Source organism: Cricetulus griseus, assembly GCF_003668045.3.
Source record: "Cricetulus griseus strain 17A/GY chromosome 1 unlocalized genomic scaffold, alternate assembly CriGri-PICRH-1.0 chr1_0, whole genome shotgun sequence".
NCBI classification, from domain to species: Eukaryota; Metazoa; Chordata; class Mammalia; order Rodentia; family Cricetidae; genus Cricetulus; species Cricetulus griseus.
The window spans coordinates 262633246-262655027 of NW_023276806.1; the positions used below are offsets into that span (position 1 = coordinate 262633246).

The 21782-nt window shown below is 45.5% G+C and overlaps 1 protein-coding gene across 1 annotated transcript in view; it reads right to left on the reverse strand.

The window, feature by feature from the left end:
* Positions 1 to 775: 775 nt before the first annotated feature.
* The window catches only part of LOC100769991 (sodium/glucose cotransporter 1), a 38888-nt gene continuing 17881 nt past the window's right edge, over positions 776 to 21782 (reverse strand). The window contains exons 7-14 of the mRNA XM_027394173.1: positions 19240 to 19460; positions 17545 to 17680; positions 15454 to 15561; positions 14022 to 14172; positions 10308 to 10476; positions 5361 to 5576; positions 2365 to 2467; positions 776 to 1101 (exon numbers count right to left, since the gene is read on the reverse strand). Of these exons, the coding sequence (XP_027249974.1) occupies positions 776 to 1101; positions 2365 to 2467; positions 5361 to 5576; positions 10308 to 10476; positions 14022 to 14172; positions 15454 to 15561; positions 17545 to 17680; positions 19240 to 19460 (1430 nt within the window). The remainder of the gene's footprint in view (positions 1102 to 2364; positions 2468 to 5360; positions 5577 to 10307; positions 10477 to 14021; positions 14173 to 15453; positions 15562 to 17544; positions 17681 to 19239; positions 19461 to 21782) is intronic.

Consider the following 21782-nt stretch of genomic DNA (forward strand, 5'->3'; position numbering starts at 1 on the left):
ATTCCCATAGTGACATAGCCCAGGGGTGTCTGGACCTGTTGGCTAAAATTAATCTTACCCATAGGCCCCTCTTTTACTGTCAGACTTGGGGTGTGGCTCGGGGGAGCTCATGGGTAAGGAGTGTGCCCTTCCTCTGTCCTCTAGGGATCCATGCAGCAGAAGTCAACTGGTGGCAAGTGGCATGAGACCAACTCTTTTGGAGCAGTGCTTACCCAGCTGAAGGAGGCAGCTGTTGCTCCCTGGCCTGAGTGATCACCAGCACTGGCCCAACACCTGTGGGCCAAAGCCCACGGTAAGGGTGGGGCTGGACTTGCACTACTGGTGTCATTTGATCTGGGCTGTGCCTTCAGGATGAGGACACAGCAAAGCGGTCCTGAGTGGAGATGGCAAAGAGGTGCTGACAGTTTGACACAAGCAAAGTGTGTGTGTGTGTGTGTGTGTGTGTGTGTGTGTGTTAAAACTCAGAACTCTCACAGATAAAAACAACAACAACAACAACAATAACATTACATTTGAAAGGAAATCCAGTGTTTATACAGTGCAGTCATTTAGAGAGAATGACTCATGTCTGAGAGGAACAGATGTTCCCACTGACATAGTCTGTAAATACAGGGTCGTCCTCTGTCACTCGGCCATGCATGCACCACAGCTGTTACTGTGAGAGGGCGCTTTTCGTTGGTGTGGCCTTTGGTCCCATCTTGTTGGGTCTCTCTAAAGGAAACACTTCATCCCTTCACGATGAGGCGGTCCAGGGAAGGCCACAATCCCCGAGTCATCAAGCAAAATAGACATGAACAAGAATCAGAAGTGCAAACAAAATGATCCCGCTGACATTGACAACTCTCTTCCAGAAGGGGCTCTCCGGCGTGTCACTCCAGTCTCTTAACTTCTCTTTGTGCTCCTCTTCCTGTCTGCTTACAATTCTCCTGGCCAGAGCCTCTAAGTCAGCTGACAACTCACTGGACCCCAAACGCTCCCAGGATGTCCCTGGCTTCTCCTCATTAGCATTGTCGGGGCCTATCTTGGAGCTTGGCTGTTTGTCAAGACCACAGCACAAGTCCCAGGACTTCCAGAAGCAGCTTTGGGCCTCCCCAAACATACCTGAAAGAGAGGGAGCAGAAGGTCAGGGGACAAGCAGAGGGTAGGACTTGAAAGGGAGGTCCCCCTCACCAGGGTGAAGCTCCTTGAACGTGTGATATGAAAGCCCATTGTCAGCCTATCCAAGGAAAGTTCTCAGAGAAAACAATGAGACAGAGGGGAAGAAAGGGGCTTAGGAAGTGTTGAGTGGGCTGGAAGCTTGGAGTTGTGCCCAGATCCTCTTGATTAGGTCGTACAAGTAAGTGTCACAGAAATGTAACACACTATGTTACATATGCCAATATGATGTTACAGTATCATCCTCATGGCTGCAGGTCTAGGGCAAGTGGTGGCGGCTCCTCTGTGTGCCCCCCTCCTATGAGGTCATTATATTATGCTTTGGAGGCCAGAGGAAACCCTGTGGGTCCTGGAAACAGACATCATTCTCTTCAGTAACATCGGAGGTGTATCTTCTCCAGGAAGCTCTAGTCCTCTGCTTGGCCAGCAGAGCATCTGCAGATACCTGGGCCCTGGAGGAACATCCTACGGCTGTCCGGAAGGGGAGCCTGGTAACTTCAGAAGGCTGCCATTCCTTTCTCCAGGACTCCTAACTGGAGCTGCGTATTACCCCAGTGTCTGTCTGCACTCATGGTGCAGGCTGGCCCCTCAGAGCCTCTGCTGGCTGGGATCAGCACCACGTTAAGCTCTATCCCACTGCTCCGGGCCTAACCACTGCCTAGAGTGTGACCTTCCAGCCACTCTGGGAACAGGGTAACCCCATTTCAGTCAGAACTGGATCCCAGCAGATGGCCATAGTTGAACCTCAGGCTTTAACTCCCCCCTCCCCCCACCAGGGACTCTCTCCATCTTCCTCAGACTAAAACTTAGTTCTTCCAGGTGGGGAAGTGTCCCCTCCCTCCTTGCACCTTCTCAGGAGCCTCTGCTTTAGAATTCTGTACTGTTGCCCTTCTCTGACACACTCTTATTCCCCTCACAGACCACACTCTCACCTGCTCTATTGGAGGCACACCATGTATCTGCCGGGGCAAAACCCAAGGGCTGGTTCTTGAGATTTCACCCAGCATCCCTTGCTGTGAAATGTTTCTAGAACGCCAGACATTCTTGGATTCCTTCCCCCTTGCCTGTTTCTCATCACCTAGCTTCCCCATAACTGTGGCCTGACCTCTTTCTTCTTTTCCCTCCCCTCGAGGAGGTGCGTGGGCAGTTGATACAGCTTCAGGGTCCACACAGGACTGCTTCCCACGGCTGGGGCATGGTCACCATTACCTTGCTGGAGTGTGGCGCTGGAGCAGGTCTTCCATCTCAATGCTTTCGCTAAAGCCTCCCTGCCCTGTGGGCTGTTACGTAAACTCCAGCAGAGACCAAGGAGCTGGGTGTGGAGAGAGCAGGTTGGGAGGGTGTCATCATGGGACCTTGGCCTGCAGGCATAGATCACCACAGCCTACAGAGTGAGAGCCATGTCCCAGTAGGCTGAAAAGGGAAATGACTTGTCAGACATTAACAGAAGGTAGGGGTTAGGTTAGAGGGGTGGTGACAGGAGCCGGGAAACCTGGGTTTATGCTTTGGTTCAGGTCATGTGTTATTGTGTGACCTTAGCACAACCTGTCAGTGTTCTTTAGTCTAAAGCCAAAGGTTGGAGACAATGAGTTCAGGGATCTTTGTATTTGGAAGGACCGGGAACATGCATTTCTCACACTGCCTGGAGGATAGGAGAAGCTACCCACTTTTTTTTTTTTTTTCTTTTTTAGCTTTGGCTGTCCTGGAACTCACTCTATAGACCAGGCTGGCCTCAAAATCACACAGATCTGCCTGCCTCTGCCTCCTGAGTGCAGGGATTAAAGGAGTATGCCATCACCACCTAGTACTGATTTATTTTTATTTTATGTGCATTGATGTATATTTGTTTTATGTGCATTGATGTTTTGCCTGCATGTATGTCTGTGTGAGGGTGTCCGATTCCCTTCAACTGGAGTTACAGACAGTTGTGTCCTGCCATGTAGGTGCTGGGAATTGAACCTGGGTCCTCTGGAAGAGGAAACAGTGCTGTTAACCACTGAGTCATCTCTCCAGGCCCTACCCACCACTTCTGGTCTACCTCTCTTGACAGTGAGGGGGAGCACTGGCTTCTTGCCGAGCAGGACATCATGAAAGATCAGAGCTGCTGTCATCCCAGAAGCCCTCCATGGGCCATTAGAGGACAGTGACATGAGCTAGGATGGGTGAATCCCCCGGCCTGGCCCCAGGAAGGAAGCTCACCTGCTCAAGTTCAATAGAATTCTTCACTTGCCCAAGGAGCACTCTCTTTCCTTTCGTAACCATTTCTTTCAAGAACATTTTTGGTGGGCTGGAGGCGTAGCTCTGTTGTTTAGACTGCTTGCTTAGCATGCAGGAAGCCCTCAGTTTGATCCCCAACACCACACAAAATTTGGCATGGTGACCTGATGACACTGTACGAGACATTTTACCTGCCTAGCAGCACGACAGCCTCTCATGAACAGGGTTCTGGGTGTGTGGAGGGCTTATGTTCAACACTTGGCAGTATCTTCGGGCTCCTGAGCTTGTCTGAGTTGAGGGCATAAGTGTCATTTCTCCAGGTTATATGATCAGAGGTTCTGCGTTGGGAGGGTTCAGGCCAATGCAGGGCCCATTGTCACTGACCTTCTAAGCTCCCTCCCTGCTAGACAGCTCCTTTGTCTCTAACAGAGCTCAGTAAGCCTGTGAAGCCTGTAGAGAGACAGTCAGCACATACTTAGCTGACAAACTGAGGAATGGACATGGGTTGAAAGAAGAGGACCAAAAACAACAAGTTGCCAACAGGATGAAGGATGAAGAGCCTGGGCCATAGGAAACAGCCACCTGAGGCACTGGGAGCAGGGGTCTGTCTCCTGATGATGCAGGGATGTGAGCATCCTGACCTCACCACCCAGTCCAAATGGACTGGGTCTGGAAGAAGAGTAGACTGGGGATACCTAAGGCTTACAGGCTTCCATATAGGCTCATCTTGGTTTGTTTTGGTTTTGGTTTTTTTGTTTGTTTGTTTGCTTGCTTGGTTTTTTAAAATAAGTTTTCCCTAAGTAACCTAGGCTGTCTTGGCATTTGCTATAAACGTGTAAGTCCTCCATCTCTGCCATCGCTAACTCAACTTTTTTCAAGCTACTTTTTTTCTTTTTTAATAATCTGTTTAACTTTTTTATGTGCATTGGTGTGAAGGCATCAGACCCCCTGGCACTGGAGTTACAGACAATTGTGAGCTGCCGTGTGGGTGCTGGGATTGAATTGGAAGAGCAGCCAGTGCTCTTAACCTCCAGCCCCTAACTCAACTTTTGATACTAGCACTCACCCTTTTGCTCAGACTAGGTAAAGCTGCAAGCAAGGTCCTTGGTCTTGCATCCTCATCCCCATCTGTGATTCGTCCTCCTGGTTGTCAGATAGATGCCCAGGACCCCCACCACCGCCAATACCAATTCCTTTTTGTGCTAGGGTACCAAACAAAGTAGGTGACAAAGTGGAGCCAGTTCAAGCTTCGGAGCCTAATAAGGACACTTGACAGTTTCTTTACCTTGGACAAGTTATTTAACTTCTCTGAGTCCAAGCTTTCTAATAAATATATAAAACAGATGACTGACACTTGCCTCCTGGCGGGTGGGGGGGGGGAGTGTGTGTGTAAGTCTCTCAAACTAAATGGGTGTGTAACTGAGAGCAATAAACAGCTTTTGCTTATTATTGCTAGTCTTGTGGTGCTGGGGATGGTACGCAAGGACTCAACCCCAGCCTCTCATGTCTTTTGGTTGGCTGGTTGGTTTTTAAGGTTTATTTCGAACCAGGCTGTGGTGGCATGCACCTTTAATCCCAGGACTGTTTCGCAGAAAAGCACTTCTCAAAAACAAAAAAACAAAAACAAAAACAAAAAAACCAAAAAAACAAACAAAAAAACAAAAAAAAACAAAAACAAAAGAAAGAAAGATTTATTTTTTGTATAGTGTTTGTTCTGACTGCATGCCAGAAGAGGACACCAGATCCCGTTACAGATGTCATGAGCCACCAGGTGATTGCTGGGAACTGAACTCAGGACTTCTGGAGGAGCAGCCAGTGTTCTTAACCTCTGAACCATCTCTCCAGCCCCACTTCTTATGTTCCTAAGGCAGGATCCTTTCTGTGGTACTTTGCCCATTTCTGATCTACTCTCCCCCCCATAGTCCTCCTCATTTGTGATTTACCATTTGCTTGGACTCTTCCCCGAGCACCCCAACAGTGGCACTTACATGTTTATCAGCAATTGGTTTTGTGGCTAAGGAGATGGCCAGTACGACGAGGAGAGTAATGAGGAAAACTAAAAAGCCAAAATAGAGGTAATGGAGGCTACAGATGAATAGGGGGCACTTTCTGCCTCCCTCACAGGTCGTGTGTCCATAGGAAAACTCGGCCACCAGTCGGAAGATGCCAATTGATGTCCCCAATATCAGCCCCCAGAAGGCACCCTGCCAAAGAAGCCAGACAAGAGTTACAGTGGCAGAGGGAGATGAGACAAAGTGGCATCTTCCTCCCCTTGCTGATGAGCTGGGCTCTAGTGTTAAATTTGATGTAATGAGGGGATGCCAGACCCTGGCACTGTCTCTTACATAGAACGGGGGGGGGGGGGGGCTTGGGAAAAATTGGAAACACTTAACTGAGACTATGAATAGTCATATCAAACTGTGTCCAATAAAGAGCTTCATCTTCCCTGTTTCCCTAAGTGGGAGCCCAACTCCGAGATGCTCAAGTCAAACCCAGGAGCCCCCTCCAGCTCTTCCCTTTCCACGTTGTTCTACCATTATCCCTCGGCAAATCCTGTTGGCCTCTGCTTCCAAAGTGGGTTTAGAATCCGGTCCCTTACCATGACCCTCACCCCCATCTTTCTCACGGGGGGGTGGGTAACCTTGTTCCTAACTATCCACTGACTCTGCAGCATCTTCTACTAGAGAATGCCAAGCCTCGTCCTGGACTCTCCAGTGACTTCTCAGCACCTGCCATCAGGGTCAGGCCTCACCGCAGCATTATGGCTGACCTCACCCAGCTCCCCTACTTCCTGCTTGGTCACTCCCCTCCTTCCTTCTCAGGCTGCTTCTACACCTACCAGTTTCCCACTTTGCTTCCAGCTTGAGTTCTTGCACTTTCCCTTTTTGTCTGCTTAGAACTCTCCCCACATGTTGGTGTTTCTGGCTTTGACTCCAGGCCACTTCCTTAGCAGAGGTCTCCCGCTGAGCTGTGTCCTGGTTTGTCCCCCACTCTCAGGCCACCCTGCAATCTTCATGATCTTTTATATTCTTTTTACAATATTTATGATTATTTATTTATGCATTTTGTCCTTACCCAACAGGATCAAGCCTCATCGCTGCATGCCAGAAGAGGGTATCAGGTCCCATTTTAGATGGCTGTGAACCACCATGTGATTACTGGGAATTGAATTCAGGACCTCCAAAAAAGCAGCCAGAGCTCTTAACTGCTAAAGTCATCTCTCCAGCCCTCTTTTTAAAATACTTACTTTCATTACTTTTAATTATGTGTATGTGTCTATCTTAGAGGGGTTACTATTGCTATGATGAAACACCATGACCAAAAGCAGCTTGGGGAGGAAAGGCACATACTTCCAGATGAGAGTCCATCATCAAAGGAAGTCAGGACAGGAACCCAAACAGGGCAGGAACCTGGAGGCAGGAGTTGATGATGCAGAGGCCTTGAGGAGTACTGCTTACTGCCCTGTTCATCATGGCTTGCTCAGCCTGCTTTCTTATAGAACCCAGGACCACCAGCCCAGGCATAGCCTTGCCCACAGTGAGGGGGGACTCCCCCATCAATCACTAATTAAGAAAATGCCCTATTGGCTTGCCTACAGCCTGATTTTATGGAGGCATTTTTTTTCAACTGAGGCTCCCTCCTCTCTGATGACTCTAGCTACTGTCAAGTTGACATAAAATTAGCAAATGTGTAGTGATATGTAAGTAAAGCCTGTGTGTCTGACTTTAAGGGAAATGTATAGGAAGGCCTTTGTATAATTAGCTAGTGTGTAGTGTTATGTAAGTAAAGTCTATGTGTCTGGCTTTGAGAGACAGGATGCAGCAACGCCTTGTTTTGAGACTGTTAAGTCTTGAAAAAGTGTTCTCTCTCTGGAGGAGCTGCAGTTGGTGCTACATGAGAGCTTGCAGCTACACAAGCCTGGGTCCTAAGACACTCCTGGCTGAACAGGAGTTCTTACTCTTGCTTATGGCTGCCATAATCAAAAGGGCCTGGGATTTGTGTGGGTTGTCTGCTCTCATGAGCAGCAAGAGCAAGATGACTTAGGTGGTTAGAACCTTTCCCCGCCTTGTATTAACCTTGTATATGTTTGAATAAAGTAACTGGAGTGAGCTAGCAGGGTGTCAGTCTTCTCCAAGAAAGCCGAACCCCTCTGCTCCTTTGGAAAGTGAAGGCTTAGTATCCTTGTGATCATCTCTCTATTCTCTTAACAAGTGAAGCTCTCTCACCCCATCCCATTCCTCCCTCCCCACCTTACTTTTTTTTTTTTTTCAAGACAGGGTTTCTCTGTGTAGCTTTAGAGCCTATCCCGGCACTTGCTCTGGAGACCAGGCTAGCCTCGAACTCACAGAGATCCGCCTGCCTCTGCCTCCTGAGTGCTGGGATTAAAGGTGTGAGCCACCAACGCCCCACACCTTACATTCTTTTAAATACTTTTAAATACTCTGTGTTACTACCACAAAGATTTATCTGCTCATTTGGTGTCATCTGCATCCCCCAGTTAGACTGTTCACTTTGGAAGAGTAAGGACTAGATCTTGGTCCAAGACTTGTATCTAGAAACTCTTTCAAGTTGGGATGGGTATAAGACAGGGTCTGAATGCAGAGAAGCATCACAGAGGAAAGGCTCAGCTTCGGGCCAAGCAGAGAACCCACAGAAGTTACTTCCTGAAGGAGCTATGCAGAAAGCAGGTGACTACACCATCCAAAAGTGGGTAGGAGGGAACCGGGGTCTGGAAAAGTGCTTCAGGTTACCAGAGGTGTTGAAAGTGTATGCAATATACCTGCAACCTTGAGCCAGGGACAGCCAGCAGGAGAGCTTTGGGGATGTCCCAATGTCCCCAGGTCTTTGTCATGAGAAAGAGGTAGACGTCCATGACTGCCTCCCCCTCCTGCCCATCTCTTACCAAGGAGAGCAAAGCAAAGCAATTCTGGGGACCAAGTTGATCCTCTGACACTATTGCTATGAAATTAAGTCTTTGTGACCTGGGCGGACTGGCAGGTGGTCTAAGGGATTCAGCACCTGAGCCTCAACCAGATGGAGCAGTCAAGATGCAGTCCTGGCAAAGCAAGCAGTCCATGAAGGTCAAGGGAGTAGAAGATATTTCAGCAGTCACTAGTTTGGAGCAGCCTGGACCTGTGGACTGTGCACGGAAAGGGCAGGGTCACAATGCCCTTGGGTATGTGCATGGGAACTTGTGTAAGGCCTTGCTGCTCATTTCTGTCCAGGGTAACAAGAAAGTTGAAGACACGATTCAAAAAATCTTAAAGGCAATAAAAAACATGAGAGCTCATACTAATTATGTCTTCAAAGTGTCAGGTCCAAAGGAAATTCCAAGTCCCCAAACCCCAAAAGGCAGTCTGAATATCCAGAAATGAACTCAATCTAGACTAGGGGGGGATTTCTGGCAGTTAGATAAAAGACAGCATGTCTCAAACCCAGGACAAATGGTGGAGGTGCCCTTTTAATACATCAAATTAGACCTGGCTGCCAGCTTCTCCCGGCATCCCTCAGTTCCTACCTGTTACTAACATACCCTGCCCCCTACCCTGAACTCTCCAGCCCAGGGTGCTGGGCTGCCCTTCCCTATATAACCCAGCCATTATTGTTACCCCTCCTCTTGGTCCTCCTGGCTACTGCCCCTGGTTCTTGTCTCCCCTCTTCCTTCCCTTTCCCCTCTCCTCCCATGGCCCAGCTCAGTCTGGTCATGCCCACTCTGGACTCTCCCAGCTGTTTCTCACTGTTTGTGCTCCACACACCCCCCTTTAAAATCTGTATTTTTTTTAAAGATCTTATTTATTTATTATGTATACAACATTCTGCTTCCATGTATATCTGCACACCAGAAGAGGGCACCAGATCTCATAATGGATGGTTGTGAGCCACCATGTGGTTGCTGGGAATTGAACTCAGGACCTCTGGAAGAGCAGTCGGTGCTCTTAAGCTCTGAACCATCTCTCCAGCCCCTAAAATCTGTATTTTTACAGACTTCTTTTTTTTATTCTTTAATTACTACTCATATTTACATACCCATCACCCCCCCATTCCCTTGCCCTCCCATCCTCCCATGTTCCCCACCAAACCCCCAATGGCCCCGCAACTCCTCCAACTCCTCCCCAGGGTTGTGAGGCCCTCCATGGGGGACCTTCAAAGTCTGTCATATCATTTGGGGAAGGGCCTAGGCCCTTCTTGTTTACAGACTCTTTTAAAGATTTATTTATTATGTATACAATGTTCTGTCTGCATGTACGTCTGCAGGTCAGAAGAGGGCACCAGATCTCATTACAGATGGTTGTGAGCCACCATGTGGTTGCTGGGGATTGAACTTAGGACCTCTGTAAGAGAAGCCACCAGTGCTCTTAACCTCTGAGCCATCTCTCCAGCCCTATGCTCCCCCTTTTATCTACAATAAACTTTCACCTCCACCAAACCTAGGAGCAGTCATGTCCTTTACTTTTTATTTCTTTTTTTTTTTTCATTCACTCAGAAACTTGAGGAGCTGATTCCCCTCTACCAAAAGCAGTCATTTCCCTTACAGCTGACTGAACAGGCATATGGCTACCTGTGGTGCCTGTTAGCCTCTCAAAGCTCACGCTGGCCTCCAGACTCCCTCAGCATCATGAGTCCTGGTACGTATTTCAGAGTCCATGCTACCATCTTAGCCCTTCTCATCTCCCCTACCCTAAAATCGCCTCAGTGGTTCCTTCCCCCAGCTGCTCATTCTCTTTATAACCCTGCTATTCTTGAAATGTTCTGGACTCTTCCAGATGCCTCTGGCTGTTCTCTCTCATATCTAAATAAAAAACCTTCCCTTTAACCAAACAATGACCTCTGGTGAACTCTTGATACCTAAGAGACCCCCCTCCCTAAGGCAGTGCTTATGAAGACATCCACAGTGTGAAGACATCCCCTTCACACCATTCCATGGGAGTACCCACCTTCTCGTTGACTCTCTTGCAAAATACAGCCAGCAGAAAGACAGCAGTCACGCTTGGTGTCAGGCAGCTCTTAAGAACCTGCATGAACTCAAACAGTGTCTCACTGGATACCATTTCTATAGTGGGGATCCAGACAATGGTGATAGCAAGTAAGACTATAACAAAAAACCTGTGAATCAAACCAACACTCAGTGAGAATTTGAAGATTTTTTTCTCCTGCAAAAAATACCTACAAATCCTAACTAGGTAGCTTTTCCTTAGTTGCTTACATTTATTATTTCTACTACTGTTGTTGTAATTATGGTCTATTTTAGGGGAAGTTTTGTGGTCTGCTGAGAATTTATATTCTTCAGTGTTTGGAAGAAATGTACTACAAATGTCAATGATGTCATTTAAATGAGATGTTTCTCAGTGTGCTGCCTCTGGAGAGACTGGACTACTGAAGTCACCTACATTATTAAGTCGAGACTAATTTGTTTCTTTACATCTAGTGGTGTTTGTTTTATGAAGTTAAGTTCACCAAGGTCCATCTCTTCATCATTATGAAATGACCCTCTTCATTCTTTCGGATTAATTTTGGTTTCAAGTCTATTCCGTTTGAATAGTAACACCTTCTTACTTCCTAGTTCCAATTGCTTGGAATGCCTTTCCCCAGCCTGTCACATAACATAGTATGTGACAGGAATCAAAGAGATGGATGCTATTGAAATTTTTAACTCAATCTGCTGGGGGCACGAGATCCTTGTGCTCACAGATAAGCACTAGGGGATCCAGGAATATTAAACACACAGGGTTTCTTCTTCAAAGAAGGTGATGTATATAGCCTGTCTTCTGCCTAGGAGACTGGGAATGGATGTGGTTAGCAGCCTGGTGACATTTGTTCTATGTGTAGAGCCAAGCCACGCCTGTCTCCCCCAGACTCTTGTTTATCTCAATCATCCTCCCTGGAACATTATCTTCAATATTGTTTTCAGTCAATGGAACACATCTTTATGGTAGATATCACAGGTACTTTACAAATAGGTACTTTACACCTTTGTGCTATCTGTGTGACCAAGACAACAGATCTTCTCCCCAGTCCCTTAAGATGTCATAGGTAGTCAATCTAGAAAGCATTGTACTAGCTGGCTTCATGTGTCAGCTTGAGACAAGCTAGAGTCATCAGAGAGAAAGGAGCCTCAGTTGAAGACATGCCTCCATGAGATCCAGCTGTAAGGCATTTTCTCAACTAGTGATCAATGCGTGAGGCCCCAGGCCATGGTGGGTGGGGCCATCCCTGGGCTGATGGTCCTAGGTTTTACAAGAAAGCAGGCTGAGCAAACCATGAAGAGCAAGCAAATAAGCAGCACTCCTGCATGACCTCTGCCAAAGCTCTGTCTCCAGGTTCCTGCCCTGATTGAGTTCCTGGCCTGACTTCTTTCAGTGATAAACTACAGAAGTGTAAGCCAAATAAACCCTTTCCTCCCCAACTTGCTTTTCTGTCATAGTGTTTTGTCGAAGCAATAGAAACCCTAAGACACCCATCTTTATGGAAGAGGTCACATGTACTTCGCAAAAAGTTTTGCTGTAGTCATGCCTTCAGCTTTATTGTGCTTTTTAACACAAAATTTGATTTTATATGTGCCACCTACTAATTTTTAACTTAACCCACCTGTCGGCTTCTTCCCATCATTTCAGTGTTTAATTTGAACTGCTCAAATATTTTATTAATCTCTATTTGCCTTCTATTAACTTGCTAAACATCCTTTAACTACTCTCTTATTGCTTGGTTTAGTACTAAATGCATTATTGATCTACTCTGGCCCAAGTTTTACTTTTATCATGTCTCTAATATCTCTATCTAGACAGAACCTTAGAACATTTAAGTTTCATTTAGCCTCTTCTCATTTTCTCACATTGTTTAGCAACATAAAACTGAAATCTTGGGCCAAAGCATATGCCATTCGAGTGCAGGCTGGAGTCCAGATTCCCAGAACACATATAAAAAACTACGACGTGGGCCTAGCAACCCACCTGTGATCCCAGTGTGAGGGAGGGGGAAATGGGGAATTCCTGGATCAAATTGACTAGCCAGACCAGCCAAAGGGGTGAGCTCTGTGTTCCGTGAGAACTCCTGCTCTAACAGCATCAGCATCACAAACATGAGAGCAAATACACATGCACACTATTCACACAGACATGCAAAAACACCTGATTTTTTGACAAAGAAGCCAGAAATACACAGTGTAGGAAAGACAACATCTCCAACAAATGGTTCTCATCAAACTAGATGCTACATGCAGAAGAATAACGAATAGATCCATATCTATCACCCTACACAAAACTCAGCTCCAAATGCATCGAGGACCCTAAACGTGAGCCCAGATACCCTGGATCTGACGGAACTGAAGGTGAGAAATGGGCTTTAACTCACCAAGACCCACAGCTGGACAATATGGAGAGAGTGGGAGATTTGGAGCACTCAGTCTTGAAAGGGATGCCTTTATTGAGCCCTCCCCTCAGGACTCGGGAATCTATGTGGAAGAGGGGCCACAAAGAGTGTAAGAGCCAGAGGGAATGGCCTCCAAGGAAGCAGTATCCTCCAGACACAAAAGAACTAACTGATGAACATACAAGTCACAGAGACTGTGGCAATTCGCGCAGGGTCTACAAGGTTCAATCCGGATGGGGCCCCAGCACTGAGATGGGGAGGCCAACACTGGTTCCCACGCCTGACCAAGAAGCTCTCTGCATTTGACCTCTTGTGAAGGAAACTAGTTTTCTCCAATGGAGGCTCACTGGGTATGTTAACTACACTTCCAGTCAGCCCCAGGCCCAGCAGCAGATGGCCAACACAAAAGGAACTGAGTAATATTTTTTAGACTTTTTGTCTCATTTTGCTTTGTTTGGATTTTTTTTAAAGATTGTATTTATTTATTTATTATGTATACAACATTCTGCTTCCATGTGTATCTGCATACCAGAAGAAGGCACCAGATCTCATAACGGATGGTTGTGAGCCACCATGTGGTTGCTGGGAATTGAACTCAGGACCTCTGGAAGAGCAGTAGGTGCTCTTAACCTCTGAGCCATCTCTCCAGCCCCTTGTTTGGAATTTTTTGTCTTGTTTTTCTTTTGCTTCTATATTTTCATTTCTTTCGTTTTTTTTCTGTGTTTTGGGGGGGTGGTGTTTGTTGTGTATTTGTGTTTCTTGTTTTGTTTTATTTTGGTTGGGTTGTTTTTTGTTTTTTGTTTTTTTTTTTTTTTTGTCTGCTTGTTTTACAAAGAGAGAAAGAGAGGCCAAAAAGTTGGGTGAGTAGGGAGACGGGGAGGATATGGGAGGAGTTGGAGGAGGAGAAGAGTGTGATCAGAATATACTGAGTGAAAATCTTTTTTAAAATTAAAAAGAAAGAAAAGTGAAAGTTGCCTTTAACAGTTTTCATGAGGATTAAGTGAGATAATGGGTCGGCTCATATAAATATCCCTCGATGGCATATTTAGGAGAGGCTCGTTTTTATCATCATTATGAGTATTACTCTTTTTTTAACCACGTGGAAACAGTATTCTTTGTGATAATCAAAGCATTACATTGTCATTACAAAGCTGCATAAAAATAAACCCACAGCCACACAGACAAAAAAAAAAAAAAAAAAAAGGATAATTCTGTGTCAAGTGTTACAGCCTATTTTCAGACAGTTGCTGACATTACTGACTAATGTGACTGGAACACTTCACCTTCCAGCTACCATGAGCTCCTTTTCCGTGGCTGTGGGCCGAATCCAGGTGTAAATGTTCAGCGTGAACAGGGCACTGGAACTGTTGAAGATGGAAGTCAGGGAGGACATGACAGAGGCACACACTGTGGACATCATAAAGCCTTTTAGGCCTGCAAGACAGAGAAAATATTCCCTGGACTGCCAGCTCTCCTAAGGAACATTTCCAAACACCTTTAAAACATGCAGCTTTTGCTTGGAGTGATATTCTATTTAAGACATTGTGCCACATGGGTCCTTGGTTTGTGAGGGGGTAATAGCTTCCTGCTATGTGCTTACAGAATAATGGGAGCTACTCTTTCTTGGAAGGTTGGTCTGTGTAATGGACACCACTGCTTGTGCCCCAGCTTGGAGAAGTCCTTGCTATAGGCAAGAAATTGAACTCTTCATTGGTGAAGTGAGCTATGGTACCTACCATGAGGCTGTTATGGTACAAAGTAAGCAGATGAGTTCACACACTGCCCAAGGACAGGAGGCATTCACTCAATACTATAGAAACTTGGTACTCAACACTATAACAACTTGGTACCACTCCCTGGGAGGCTGCCTGGTGAGGAGGACTGTTCTGTTTAACAATTTCTTTGTGCTATCAGGAGATAGTACGACGTCTAAAGATATCTGAAGGTGGCCAGAACCTCACCTGGAAGCCCGCCATGGCAGTATCCCAACTGACTTTCATAGGCCCTTCAGGGCTGGAAGACACAGATTGATCCAGAATTTGCCCTCCTTCAAGCACTACTCTCAGCCTAAGCCCTGGCTGCCCTAGGACAGGGCGTGAGCCAAGGCTCAGATCAGAGTCAGACTGTAGCATGGTCAGTATTTGCCTCAGTCTGTACTGAAGTTTATGGGAAAAGTTGCTCTCCAGAGCTGACACAGACACTGTTTGAAAAAAAAAAAAAAAAAAACCCACACATTTATTTGTCATTTTACTGGGATCTGGAAAAGAAGGTGAGGTACAAGCAAAGGCTCTCTGCCCGCCTCCTAATGCCGATCACCTGACTGCTAGGCCACTGCCTGGCTCTTTAACTTCACTGTATGTATGATAAGCAATTTGAGGACAGTACTGTTCTCGCCCATGTTTGTACTCTAGGGCTTACAATGCCTTGCACTGCATGGAACCAATATTCTGAAGAAACGAGCAGGTAGCATAAATAACACACCTGGCGTGTGTGTAGGTTGTGCCTCCATGAGGATGTATACTCCCAGTGTGAGAAGGAAAGAGAAGGCCAAGGCCTTGGCGCCTACCTGGGTAGTGCTAACCACTCCCAACACGCAGATTGCAACCACGTGCAGAATGATGGGCTGGCTGGTGAGGAAGCCACTCGGGCATTCTCACTCCTACCTGTCACTCCAGTGGAGTCATGTAGCTCTTGGTGGAAAGGCCCACTTCTTACCAGAAGGCATCACTCTTATCACCAGCATTGGATAAGCCAGGACACTACAACCGGTTCCTCTGCCACAGAACTTCTGGCATTCTGAAGGTACAACGCACGCCACTTGGTCTGCAGTGAGAAGGAATGGTCACATCAACATGGTGGTTCTCGAGCTCTCAGGTCTGAGCTCGGGGTGGGGGTTGGGGTGTGTGTGTGTGAGAAGCAGATTAGGGACCATTTGTGTAAGGGCAGATGTCGGATTCCTGGTCCATTGGAGATTTATCCAACTCATGTTCCTTCTAGATATTTTAATAAAGAGCTGGGACTCAAGATCCTATAAGTCAAATGACCTGATCCTTCTCCTGACCCCAAGGGCAAGTCATGGGACATCGACATAAATTTCACTGATCCCAATGAGGAGGCTGGAGAGACTGCTCAGTGGTTAAAAGCACTGGCTGCTCTTCCAGTGATCCTGAGTTCAATTCCCAGCAACCACATGGTGGCTCACAACCATCTGTAATGAGATCTGGCACTCTCTTCTGGCCTACAGGGATACAAATTTTTAAAAAGATCCCAATGAAGGGTTAATGAAGTCTGTGGACCACCCACCATATAGTAACATTGGAACCACCCAGAAACTCATTACCTTTGCCCCAAGATGGGCATAATTCACCATAATAAACTGGACTCCAAGTCTTGGAGAGGAGAGGGGCCAATTTTCTAATTTATCAGAAAGAAACATCTATGAGATCTAATGGCACTGCTTGATTACGGAAGAACACTAGAGAAATGTTGGAGTTCCTCTCTATTAAAACTGGGAAGAAATGGACACAGGAAGAGAAGCTTGTGTCAGGGCAGACTTCAGGGTGGGGCGGAGTGAGAGATGGTGGCTGCTCATGTTACTTTGCACTAAAAATTGGTCTGCAGCCCTGAAAGAAGTATAATCTTTAGTGTTCCTAATGTATTTTGAATCGAAATAAGGGCAATTAGGAGAGAAATAGAACGCTTAAGAGTGTAAAATAAAAAGTATAGTCCTGCATTTAGTCATTCTGTTTGAATGCCTCATCAAGTAATAATAATAAGTTTTGGAATAAGAATAGCTACAAGGTGGGGGACTGGAGAGATGGCTCAGAGGTTAAGAGCACTGACTGCTCTTCCAGAGGTCCTGAGTTCAATTCCCAGCAACCACATGGTGGCTCACAACCATCCGTTATGAGATCTGGTGCCCTCTTCTGGTGTGCAGATATACATGGAAGCAGAATGTTGTATACATAATAAATAAATAAAATCTTTTTAAAAAGGAGTAGCTACAAATAAAATATAAACTATGATTAATTCACTTGCTGAAAATGTTATGATTAGAAGAGTTTGCAGAGTTACAAGCATGGAAATATAAAGTTTTTTGTTAAAATTGGTTTCTTTTGTAATATGATTTTGACTGGCTAAAAGTGTAAGTGGTAAAAGTCAGATAGTGAGTACTGTCAGGGGGTTAGGGTTAGGGTTACAGGAAATCGCTCTCTTCTTTGCGGAGACGCTTGGGAGCTAAGGTGTGCTGTGGCTGCTCCTTCTCTCTGATCTCTCAGCATTTCCCTCTATATCTGATCCTGGCCTTTTATTATCTAGACTAATTAAGGACTCCTTTTACAGGTATGGAATTCTGATCACTCATTAGGAGATCTGTTAATAGCTTTTAGTAGAAAGAATGAGGGCCTTCCTTCAAGTCTTTCTCTCCACATCAGCCTCTTGCAAAATGTCTCGTGAGTTCAACAAGTACTCTAAATGCTCAGTCTAGGCCTGTGAGAAACTACATCAAACAGGCATACATCATACAGTCTGTGAAGTGACAGAGCAACCCAAATTCCTGAAGACTGTCCCAAAGCTGTAACTGGGCCTCTGCCTGGGAGGAACATGACAGTCTCATGGTGGGGGGGGGGGGGTGCTTTGATCTGTTCTTGCCCTTCTTATCACCTTGGGGTTTCTGTATTGCTGTGCATCTCAAGAGTTTCTGCTCAACCACATTGAGGCAATTCCAATAACTAATATACTAAGGAAAATCCAGCACTTCAAATATTCCCAGATCTCTAAGACAGTGTGTCAGGATCAAGAATTCACCTGGGAACAAGATGCGGCTGATCATCCCTGGCATCACCAGGAGGAACATGGGCAGCAGCTTCAGGTACCCAAACAAGAGGCAGCCAGCTTTCACATGAAGCCTGTTCTTTCCTGCCAGGAACCTCTGGACAGTAACCTGTCAGGGAAAGACAAGTGGGTGGAGTCAGTGGTGTGTAAGGGTCAGGCTCTCTCAGAACAAGTAAGATACTCGTGTCTGATGCAACAGCAGACTGTGTACCCTGGTGGGTTTGCTAGGATGGTCAGCCTACATCCATACATCTTTGGGCCATTCAGGGTTAGAGAGACATAGGTATGAAAGATATCAGTAGGGCTGGAGAGATAGCTCCGAGGTTAAGAGCACTGACTGCTCTTCCAGAGGGCCTGAGTTCAATTCCCAGCAACCACATGGTGGGCTCACAACCATCCGTTATGAGATCCGGTGCTCTCTTCTGGTGTGCAGATATACATGGAAGCAGAATGTTGTATACATAATAAATAAATCTAAAATATATATATATTATATATATATATATATATATATCAGTAATCTATAAGAAAGAAATCCCCCCAACCTTTAAAGTACATGAAAATTTCATATAAAGCTAAAGTCTCTGTGGTGGTTTGAAAGAAAACGGCCCCCAAAGGGAGTGGCACTATTAGGAGATGTGGCCTTGATGGATTAGGTGTGGACTTGTTGGAGGAAGCATGTCACTGTGGGGGCGGGCTTTGAGGAGTCTCCTATGCTCAAGATGCTGCCCAGTGTTACAGACCACTTCCTGTTGCCTGCAAGATGTAGGACTCTCAGCTACCCCTCCAGCACCATGCCTGCCTGCATGCTACCATGTCCCACCATGATGGTATGAACCGAACCTCTGAACTGTAAGCCACCCCAATTAAATGTTTTCCTTTGTAAGAGTTGCCATGGTTTAGGGTGGTGATGGGGGACTAGAGAGATGGCTTAGTGGTTAAGAGTACTAACTGCTCTTCCAGAGGACCTGAGTTCAATTCCCAGCACCTACATGGTAGCTAACAACTGTTTGTAACTCCGAGATCTGAAACCCTTATACATGCATGCAGGTAAAACACCAATGCAAATAAAGTAAAAATAAATAAATATTTTTTTTTTAAATAAAAGAGAGAGGGCTGGAGAGATGGCTCAGAGGTTAAGAGCACTGACTGCTCTTCCAGAGGTCCTGAGTTCAATTCCCAGCAACCACACAGTGGCTTACAACCATCTACAATGAGATCTGGTGCCCTCTTCTGGTGTGCAGATAGACATGGAAGCAGAATGTAGTATACATAATAAATAAATAAATCTTTAGAAAAAGAGAGAGAGAGAGAGAGAGAGAGAGAGAGAGAGAGAGAGAGAGAGAGAGAATTGCCTTGGGCATGATGTCTCTTCACAGCAATAGAAACCCTAACTAAGACAGAAGTTGATGTCTAAGACAGGGACTGGTCATGATTTGGACAGTCTCCAAATCACAAAAGCTAGAGAATATTTCAAAAAGGCATTATCGGGGCTAAAGTATTATAAACATTTAAACAAGGATAAGTTTTACTGTTTATATCGACTGGGGGGGTATGTTATTGAGGCAACAAATACAAATTAAAGGGCAAACCATGAACAAGCCACAGTGGCCTCTGTCTACAGGGACATTAAAGGACAGTCACTTCCGTGAACTTGCATTTAATTACCTGATCGGCACACCCATAGAACATAGAGACAGTAGTGGTGCCTAAGATGAGTCCAGGCCAGGGGATGTCTCCAGAGACAACGCTTCGGAAGATACGGAAAGCATCCTGGCGAGGCATGTAGCACTGTGTCTTGGCAGTCCAGTTCCCCTCTTGGGTCCTAGTTGGGATGGCGACCAAGTACTTTTTCACCAGCCCCCGATATCCTCCAACTTCACCAAAGGCTTTAAAACAAACAAACAAAAACCATGACACTTTTCGGTTCCTTGAAGAGTACAGCAAACAGCGCAACTAAGGAATCAAGACTCAAAGTAAGACCCAGTGTGGCCAGCTGGCTCTTAGGATAAAATGTGACAGAGTAACACTATACCCTTCATGTGTGCAAGAAAAGTCTAGCTCTTCTTGGAAAAAGAAATTCAGTGGACACTGAGTTTCGTGCGTAGAACCCTCCTCCTCTAATCTGGCTTCAGAGCCCTTCTCTCCAAGGTGTGTATGCTTTGAGTAGAATGAGTCAAAGTATCCCCTTTTCCAGTCTTCTGGGGGACCCTGGCTTACTGACATTCCCTGTCTCCTGATCAACAGCCAGTAAGTGAAGAATACACATGAGCTCCCTGCTGGACTACACAGAATATGTTCTAGAACTCTACTGAAGGTGCACTATTTATTCCCTCCCCCCCCCCCGATTCCACTTAGTGCAACGTCTTGGATGTCTTTTGTCTACGTGGTCCCTCGATCCAGCCATGCCCAAAGGTAATCTGTTCCTGGAATTTTCATCCATAGAAACTAAAAGTACTTTTTTTTTTTTTTTTTTTTTTTTTTTTTTTTTTTTTTTGAGACAGGGTTTCTCTGTGTAACAGTCCTGGCTGTCCTGGCACTCACTCTGTAGACCAGGCTGGCCTCAAACTCACTGAGATCTGCCTGCCTCTGCCTCACAAGGGCTGGGACTAAAGGTGTGCACCACCACTGCCCAGCAAAAGTACCAGTTTTTAACTAAAATTCTATCATAAATTATCTAGAGATAATTATCTAGAGAGAGAGATGGCTCAGCTGTTAAGAGCACTATATGCTCTTCCAGAGGACCAGGGTTCAATTCTCAGCATCCACATGGCCGCTCGCAACAGCCTGTAACTCCAGTTCCACTTTCACACCAATGCACATAAAATGAATTTAAATGAATTTGTTTTGTTTTGTTGTTTTTCAAGACCGGGTTTCTCTGTGGCTTTGGAGGCTGTCCTGGAACTAGCTCTTGTAGACCAGGCTGGTCTCCAACTCACAGAGATCCGCCTGCCTCTGCCTCCCAAGTGCTGGGATTAAAGGCTTTCGCCACCAACGCCTGGCTTATTTTTTTAATTATCTAAAGAATCTTGATTTTAAAATAGATTAATATTCTTTTTCCTTAGATGCCAACAAAATGTTACACATCCTAATTAAACTTTCCTTCAGAACTTATATCCTAGGTAGTATAAGATCTTAACATTAAAGTAGTTATAATTTAGTAGATAAATTATATCTACTAAAACATCTACTATGTTTTCTTTTATCTTGGCATATAAAAGCATGTTCCCTTGAAATAGACTCTGGTTTTACATGAATTAAGCTCTATCTGTAAATCAGGTGGTGGTGGCACATGCCTTTAATCTGAGCACTCGGGAGGCAGAGGCAGGTGGATCTCTGTGAATTCGAGACCAGCCCGGTCTACAAGAGCTAGTTCCAGGACAGCCTCCAAAGCCACAGAGAAACCCTGTCTCGAAAAACCAAAAAGAAAACAAAAACAAAAACAAAAACAAAAAGAAACCAAAAACAATAGCAAAAAAGATCTACCTGTAAATAATACTAGTCAATGAAGGAGTATAAAATTAATAAAAATATATCATATTATAGCATTTACAGAAAGTAAACTCGTGCCCAAGTAACAAAAGATAAAATGTAAAAATATAACAAATACTTCATGAACATTAGATAATTTTAAAACATAGCAAGATATGAGGAGAAATAAAAGGTGATAAATTTGAACTCCAAATTTGAAATTTACAATCCAAATTACACTAAAATCCCTTAGACAGAGGTCCGGGGAGATTGCTCAGTGGACAAGTGTTTCTTGTGCATGCAGAGGGCCTGAGTGTAGTTCCCAGCACCCATGTAAGAAGCCAGCTGGGTACCTCTTTGCCTTTTGACTTTCTGTGATGGTCTCCATTTGCTTCCTCAAAAGGAAGCTTTGATGAGGGGTAAGCGACCCTTGTCTCTGAGTATAAGGATAAGTACTTAGAATGTAATTGGAAACTATACTGCTTTGAGGCAGTGGTGGGGTCCATGGCCTCCCCGAACATAGGAAGTGGGCTAGATTTACAGTACTGTCATGAATTCCTTCCTATGGAGTGGGCCTTAAACCCAGCTAGGTTTCTGTTGGTTACCCCAAAGATATAAGTGCCACTATTGCCTTTTGGGGGGATATCTTGCCATTTTTGTCATTGTTGTAGTCCATACTCATTGTAGCTTCTTAGTAGTGTGGGAACACAGTCAAAAGAATGACCCATGGTGAATGATGC